Source organism: Hypomesus nipponensis, chromosome 26 (genome assembly GCF_054491055.1).
Source record: "Hypomesus nipponensis isolate SF chromosome 26, ASM5449105v1, whole genome shotgun sequence".
Classification (NCBI taxonomy): Eukaryota; Metazoa; Chordata; class Actinopteri; order Osmeriformes; family Osmeridae; genus Hypomesus; species Hypomesus nipponensis.
Genome location: NC_140386.1, coordinates 10067825 through 10075826, shown reverse-complemented (window position 1 = coordinate 10075826; position 8002 = coordinate 10067825). Strand labels below are relative to the sequence as shown.

Here is an 8002-nt window from a genome sequence, read left to right as displayed (position 1 = left end):
ATATATATATATATATATATATATATATATATATCTGTTACACAGTAAACAAGATCTGTTGTTTAAATAATTTTCGGTTACTGTCAATATTTTGCCTCTATAAACGGAGTTCTTGCTCTGACAGTATTGTGTTGCCCTCCCTACACATGTAGCCTAGCATATTTGTGCTGTATAAAGTTTCACAAGCAAATACGAGTCGGCCAGACAGGATTTTTGTGGGACAGTTGAAGACAATCGTTTTGATAATAAAATACAGCATGTGTAAAACATGAGGATACTTTTGTTTCGAGGGCACTTCTCGTTAGCGTAGTGTATTATCTTGTGTTAATTTCCATAAACTGTAAGTCAAATTTTCCAGAGAATTTTCAATTTCTTACTTTGGTAATTAGTTTTGCATTTATCTTTGATGGCTTCTGGAAAAGCCCTTGATTTAACATTTCTTTCATGGGCCAATGATCACGATGCATGAGTGTTTTCTTGCTGTGCACAACCGAAGAAAATGATAAAATGGTGACCAAATCATTCTGAGCCTTATTAGATTTAAGCACCAAGGGTAAATAATATTTTGGAACACAGTATTGTGTAAAAGAAAGCTATGTGTGTAGTAAGTTGTTTTGTTTCACATCCAAATGTGTCTGTGTCATATGTTTGATTTGTCATCCATATGCATCCTCCAAAAATAGTAGCCTAAGCAACGTTTCAACTTTATTAAACATTTTGTAAAAATACAATTGTGCAAGAGTGACATTATACACAATCAATAACAACACCAATTCAAAATCAACATCTTCGTTCGAATTGGCTTCTTTGAATTGACATTATCTTGCCTTTGACATTAAAACAATATTTCACTCTCTTAACCATAGCCAGTTCATTCCTTGGGACTCTTTTCCAGCTTGGTTGACCGCAGGATGGATGAAACGTGTCCAGTTGGCTGCCATCCTTCAGTTATCACAGTACTGTACCTTTAATACTGACAGCATCAGCACTGTGATAACTGAACCAGGGAAGCCCGTCACATCTAGAGCCATGCGCCCTGACCCAACTCCAAAACGGTCTCCTGTAGGTCTAGGCCTGGAGTCTTGGGAACAGCATCCCAGGAAGGTATGTTGTCACTGGAACAACGCCAATAGGCCTCCTATAAATAGAGGCATTTGGAGTGTACCTCTGGTGCGTGTGGTTTACAGTCTCTCATCTTGGTAAGAGTTGATTTATATTGTCTTCATGAATCCATATGCTTAATTGAAAGGCCTACCTAATACGAAACAGTGAAACAGTCTTAAAATACTCCTCACACAGATGTGGTCGATGTTGAAACGTTATTGGACCCGTCTGATGTCATATGTGTACCGTTGTCCACTTTTAAGATTTAGAAATCCAATTAACAACCTTCCATGTCGATTAGTATGCTGAGCTTGTCCAGTGTAAAGAAAATAGGCTACAATTCGATTTTCTGTGGCGGTTTGAGAAATGTACAATTTATACAAACCACAGGGCTGACGTCAGACTTGTTATGATTGTCAGGGCTCCACCCTCGGCGCGCGAAGCTTCTCCAGCAGTCCAGTGGCGAGGCCCTCTGGCGGAGACTCCTCCTTGATCCAGGTCCGCCCTCGCGCTTCATGTAAACAACTCGATTAGCTGGTTCTGTTTGATACCACACGACTGCAAAACACTTGCCAGAAACTGAACAAACAGCAACTGTGCATAACACATCACATAACTTCGAATAAAGAACAAATTACAACTGAGTGTGATCTGAAAATTGTAAATATAGATAGGCTACAAATATGTGTAACCTATTACCCAGTCTTGTCTTTTACTAAACTAACATTGCCATTAATTAATACAGCCACTACTGCTATCCAGCACACTTTTTTGGAAAACATTTATCTAAATGCCCTATAGAAAAGATTAGGCTATTACATACATGTTTATGCTGATAACGCTTGTTGCTGTTTTCTATGTATAAAACAAGAGTTGAGCAATTCAGTGCTGCTCGGATTGATCTTTACCGTTTCCATCGCATGAAAATGTTAGTCACCCAAAGCAATTAAATAACAAAACCGAGTAAAAAGTAATGTTATGATTCTCTAGACTGAGTACGATGGCTATTATCTTGCAGCCGACGCTAACGCCCAGAAACGCACACACCCCTTTCTAGGTAAAAAACAAACACCATAGTCAAACGAACCAAAAATAACATCAACATAACTCATTTGTTTTACTTACAATTCAATATCTACTAAATATCAGCATTACTTACTTGAAAATTCCCCGTTTCATTCTCGTGTTTACATGAATATTGTTTTATGACGCAGCAAGACCACACCGAACAACGTGATTGTCGCCATTTTTTGTTGTTATTGCAATCTCTCAGCCATGTGACAAATGAATAATAGAATAAAGCTTCCGGGTGTCGACGAACAACTAGTTGAGTAAATGTTAATCTTCCAAGTCATTTGATTGTCGGAAGGATGAGCAGGTTTCATTGACTGAAGACGTCAATAGGCTGTGCGCAGCATTTGACAGCTTTAGGACACTGACGCGTCTATGGCTTGCAACAAGTCGGGCTACATTCCTTGGTCCGCAAGTGTTGCGCGGGATCGGTTTTGTCCTCGGCTTCCAGTGGTCAGTGTTGCGTGGGACAACCGAAGAGATTGTGAACGCTGCACCTACTTTGCAGTCATTAAGCTAGCCAGGGAAAATAATTGACCGGGACATGCATTTATTGACAATAAAATGGCTATTATTGGTAGCCCATTATCTGATTACTCCATGTTGTTTAGCCTACCTGTAGCTCACTGCAAAGACAGACTACAAATAAGCATAATGCTGTAAGTCCATGAATGACATGCATTGCTTGAACACTATACACTGCATTCAACAGACTCACAATAACCACACAATGCTATTTGAAAAGTTGAAATAAAACTCTTATTTTCTGTCTACATTACCACATATACATTAGACCTATTATTCTCCCCTAACCTTTGATCTCGAGACTCAGGCTAGGCTAATCAAAATAGAATTATTTGAAACGTCTGATTTAATTGGAATGACCAAGATATGACCTATAGCCGACGTTTAATGTGTATTTGTTAAAATGTTTCCACTTCGTCAGACTCAAGTTACACAGCAGCATAAAATAAAACTACAGTAACCAGATTCCAAAGTACGGCTCCTGCGCACAAGACTGCATTTTTTCAGGATGATGTGTCAGGGAGGCGTAGTGCGCGAAGTTTCTCTAGAATTGGTTGAGATATAGGGCGTCGCGGTAACTCCTCCATTCATCGCAGAGAAAAGTATTTTCTTAAAGACGCAGTAAAAAAGGATTTCTTGTAAGCAGGGAAATATACATAGATGCCCTATTTTAACTCTATGTTAAGCACTTTACAGGATACCAGCTGTAATCGAACGAGAGGAATATTTTGGTGAGGTTCATGATAATTGCATGCACATCTATCCAAATATTTTTTTCACTTGTTATACGGAAAAGTCAAACTGTGTCTTGCCTGCAGGGCATCAACTTGAATACATCGCTGATTAAAATAGGATATAAATGTTAGGAGCTTATTTTAGCCAAGTCATGGTCCGCTATGTTTTTTTTTGTTTGTTTTTTTCAAAGTGTCACATCCTCAAGAAGAAATGGCAAAACTGTTCCGAGCTGTGATTTTGGGTCCTCCTGGCTCGGGTAAAGGGACAATATCCGAAAGAATTGCACAAAGCTTTGGCTTGTTACATCTATCCAGCGGCGACTTTCTCCGCGAGAATATAGCAGCAAATACAGGTAGTTTAGGCCGTCATTCATTCATTTAAGAGTGGCACTAAAACTACAGTTCTATAATGCACAATAAACCAGTTGTTCGCATTGTTACTTATTTATCGTTGTTTACTCGCATTATGTTTTCTTGTGTCATTATGAATTTAATCATAGTAGTACATGCTGTCAGATGAGTCAGCAATGTTTATCGCAGTGCATCCGCAAGTTCAGGGAAGATGAAGAGTTACTTAATTATATATGAGCAAGTAACTTGACACATATATCATTATTGTGGAAACAGCAACAAGGAAACTGACTGACCAAATACAAAATGTTTAAACAAAGACATTTGAGTTGAGCCTTTATCGTAACCCCTCCTATCCAAAGGCTATATACTTCACCATTTATTTTGAAGTATTCACATTTCTCAGAGTAGAGCTTAAATGCCAGTTTAATCACAGTGTGGGCCAAACTCCCACTAATGAAATCTGATTTCAAGGCAGTAAAGTAAAAGCATGTGTGTAATTACTCTGTCAAGGCCAGAGCGTACACAGACTTTTGTAGAATAGTGCTTCTTGCAATAACACATGTTCATATGTTATTCTTTTCATACCTGTGGAATACTCCTTCCACTGTCCCAGTTTGTCTCGTCTCTAACTGTGTGGACTAACGAATACCCCCTTCCCGCTCTCTTTCTCCCTTTCTCTCTCTCTCTTTCTCTCTTTCTCTCTCTCTCTCTCTCTCTCTCTCTCTCTCTCTCTCTCTCTATCTCTCTCTCTCTTTCCTGTGTCTGTGTTTGTCAGAGGCTGGAGTTTTGGCCAAGACCTACATAGAAAGAGGTGTTCTGGTCCCTGACCATGTGATGACTCGACTGTTGCTTCCCAGACTGGAGCAGATGACCAGCCACAGCTGGTTGCTGGATGGTAAAGTTCTGCAAACACATAGCACACGAGGCGCGCCAATATATCACACGATACAGGCCAATATAGCACGCGAGACAGGTCAGAATAAACAACCGACAATCCACGGGTCTATGTCCGCAAATTATTGGTTCGAGACGAAAAACCTTACCGTTCACTGTACTCTTTCTGTTCTACTAACTCATGCCAAACATTGACTGGAATCGTGGGTCTCTGACCTAGAAACAAGATGCAACCAGTTTCTGGTGGCTAAAGGCCAACGTTTGTAAACAGTGGTGCAAGTTTACCATCTTAACCAGTCCATACCAGTCCCACAATTAGCACAGAGCATCCTCATAATGTTGAAATTTACAATGTCATATAATCGATTTTTTATGATGCCAGTCTCTCTTAGACATTCTACATTGTGTGTACAGACTACACACACACACACACACACTTATCTGTGTTGCCTCATTCTAACCTCTGCTGTCCAGGGTTCCCCCGCACCCTGGCCCAGGCCCAAGCCCTGAACAGCAGCTGCGACGTGGACATGGTCATCAGCCTAAACATCCCCTACGAGACTCTGAAGGAGAGGCTGACCCATCGCTGGGTCCATCCAGCCAGTGGGAGGGTCTACAACATGGGCTTCAACCCTCCACAAGTTCAGGTGAAAGAGACAGCTCTCCACTCACACCCTCTCTCTCTTTCACTCTCTCCACTTGTCTCTCCCTCTGTCTCTATCTCTCCACTTGTCTCTCCCTCTGTCTCTATCTCTCCACCTGTCTTTCTCTTTCACTCTCTCCCCCTGTCTCTCCACACCAAGCCTATGAAAGGGATTTTTTTTTAAATCACAGGGTCATTTATATATCTTCTGAAGGACAGAGTTGTTTATGTATGTTTATTGTCATGCAAACTTTCTCCCCATGTTAGGGCAGAGATGACAACACTGGTGAGCCACTCGTCCAGTATGACGATGACAAAGCAGACGCCCTGGTGGCCAGACTGAGGTACTACAAGGATGTGGCCAAGCCAGTCATAGATCTGTACAAGTGAGTCCATCCTCTTCAGCAGTGTCTTGGAAAGTAGGGGTACTAACCAACGCCCCTAACTTACAGTATTGTATCCCACACAAGGTTACATGGTCAAACAATCTCCATCAAGCATTTAGTTATAGCTGTGTATACCTGCTGAACACCGCCAGGTGATTGTCTTTGCGTTCTCTCCCTGCTAAGGGCGAAGGGCATCCTGCACTCTGTCTCAGGAACGGAGACCGACCGGATGTGGCCCTACATCAGCTCCCTCCTTAACACCAAGATCCAGCCTCAGCACACTGTCCCTGTCAGCGTACCAGCCCCCTAGCTCAGGGGCAGGAAGGCTGGGGGGCTGGGGCAGGAAGGCTGGGGGCTGGGGCAGGAAGGCTGGGGGGCTGGGGCAGGAAGGCTGGGGGGCTGGGGCAGGAAGGCTGGGGGGCTGGGGCAGGAAGGCTGGGGGGCTGGGCTGGGTGGCTGGGGCAGGAAGGCTGGGGGCTGGGCTGAGGGCCTGGGGCAGGAAGGCTGGGGAGCTGGGGGGCTTGGCTGGGTGGCTGGGGCAGGGGGGCACAAAGGCAGGGGGGCTGGGGGTGGGAGCGGTCATGTGCTGGTCCTTCTCCCAGCTCCATCCTGTCTGCAGGCTCGTGGTTCTCCCAGTGAAGGGTTGTACCTGTAGGTACATGGACGTGTAAAATGATAGTTTGTAAATCTGGCAGCTGCAAAGTCGTAGTTGTCCAATGTGTGGTTGATGTCGAGTGCAGGTTAGCCGAGTGTTAGAAACACGGCTACATGTTTGCAGTGCGAGTTCACTCCTGTTCATCTCAAACTTTTCTTTTTTCTTTTCCCACAATCCTTTGCACTTGTGGCAATAGCCTGAGCAGATTTCACTTTGTATGTCTAGAAACCTGGTTAGTTCATTTTTGTGTAATAATTTAGTTTATACAATTAAGTAATTGTTAGTCATTTTTAACATTAATTATTATTTTGTTGATCCTATATGTGCTTGTTATCTTTTGCTTTGAATTTTGTGAAGTTTTGTTACCCAGATTCTCTGATTTATTGTACATCAACGCGGGAAAAATAAAATGAAATAATAAGAATCGGAAAATCGAAAAGGATAAAACTACCCAAGTTTTCTACTTGACCGTGAATATTGTCTGATCTGAAAAGGGTATGGACATTATTTCTGTGGTTATATTTGTGTTCCTGTGGGCTGTCACCACCCTCCAAATACTTCATGTTAATTTAATACAAATGTTGAAAGTAGCCATCATGCAAATCCAATTAGATGAGTGTTCTGTTGAATGAGCTTCAGTTGCAGAATGTGATGAGCCCCTGTTGAGCAACACACACCACTTCATGTTTATTTACAGTCCTGTCATTGGATTGTCGTCCAAATTTGTCGTTTTCCTCAAACTATAAAATTATTTTCTCAGAACTGGTTTTAAGTAGCTTTTTTTAAATCAAATGTTTGATTGAAAAAAACATTTCCAAAACGTCAAGGCTTGTAGGCTCCATCCTAAATCACGTTCTCAATCACATTTGTTATTCACTGTCGCTGCACTCACTATTGACTGTTGCTGAAAAGGCTGAAACTTCTTTAGCAGTATGTTCCTCTCGCGTCTGTGTGATGCCAGCTCCTGATGTGGTCTCAACATACAGTCCTGCAGTGTGGGCCAGCACAGTCCTGCAGTGTGGGCCAGCACAGTCCTGCAGTGTGGGCCAGCACAGTCCTGCAGTGTGGGCCAGCACAGTCCTGCAGTGTGGGCCAGCACAGTCCTGCAGTGTGGGCCAGCACAGTCCTGCAGTGTGAGCCAGCACAGTCCTGCAGTGTGGGCCAGCACAGTCCTGCAGTGTGAGCCAGCACAGTCCTGCAGTGTGAGCCAGCACAGTCAAGCAGTGTGAGCCAGCACAGTCACGCAGTGTGGGCCAGCACAGTCCTGCAGTGTGGGCCTGCACAGAGACATCAGTCCTGCAGTGTGAGCCAGCACAGTCACGCAGTGTGGGCCAACACAGTCACGCAGTGTGGGCCTGCACAGAGACATCAGTCCTTCAGTGTGAGCCAACACAGAGACATCAGTCCTGCAGTGTGAGCCAACACAGAGACATCAGTCCTGCAGTGTGGGCCTGCACAGTCCTGCAGTGTGGACCTGCACAGAGACATCAGTCCTGCAGTGTGAGCCAGCACAGAGACATCAGTCCTGCAGTGTGGGCCTGCACAGTCCTGCAGTGTGGACCTGCACAGAGACATCAGTCCTGCAGTGTGAGCCAGCACAGAGACATCAACCCTGAACCTGCAGTAGGTAACACAG

General features: G+C 43.5%; 1 protein-coding gene and 1 long non-coding RNA gene across 2 annotated transcripts; one reads left to right on the top strand and one right to left on the bottom strand.

Moving 5' to 3' along the window:
• Nucleotides 1–692: 692 nt before the first annotated feature.
• Nucleotides 693–2565, bottom strand: LOC146221416 (uncharacterized). Its single transcript, XR_014750768.1, has 2 exons — nucleotides 2264–2565; nucleotides 693–1615 (listed from the first exon to the last, which is right to left on the bottom strand). It is a non-coding gene; the product is annotated as an uncharacterized LOC146221416 (long non-coding RNA).
• On the top strand, nucleotides 2545–6059 carry ak4 (adenylate kinase 4). The gene is made up of 6 exons (XM_084692871.1): nucleotides 2545–3431; nucleotides 3626–3787; nucleotides 4564–4683; nucleotides 5157–5329; nucleotides 5593–5711; nucleotides 5895–6059. Exons 2-6 carry the CDS (start codon nucleotides 3646–3648, stop codon nucleotides 6019–6021), a joined length of 681 nt encoding a protein of 226 aa, XP_084548997.1. The 5' UTR covers nucleotides 2545–3431; nucleotides 3626–3645; the 3' UTR covers nucleotides 6022–6059.
• The last annotated feature ends 1943 nt before the right edge of the window (nucleotides 6060–8002 follow it).

What these genes read in the sequence shown, in the direction of transcription:
- ak4 (XM_084692871.1), top strand. Translation starts at nt 3,646, where the DNA reads ATGGCAAAACTGTTCCGAGCTGTGATTTTGGGTCCTCCTGGCTCGGGT. An exon ending in CCACAGCTGGTTGCTGGATG is followed by an intron (nt 4,684 to 5,156) that starts GTAAAGTTCTGC and finishes TCTGCTGTCCAG; the next exon opens with GGTTCCCCCGCACCCTGGCC. An exon ending in CCAGTCATAGATCTGTACAA is followed by an intron (nt 5,712 to 5,894) that starts GTGAGTCCATCC and finishes CTCCCTGCTAAG; the next exon opens with GGCGAAGGGCATCCTGCACT.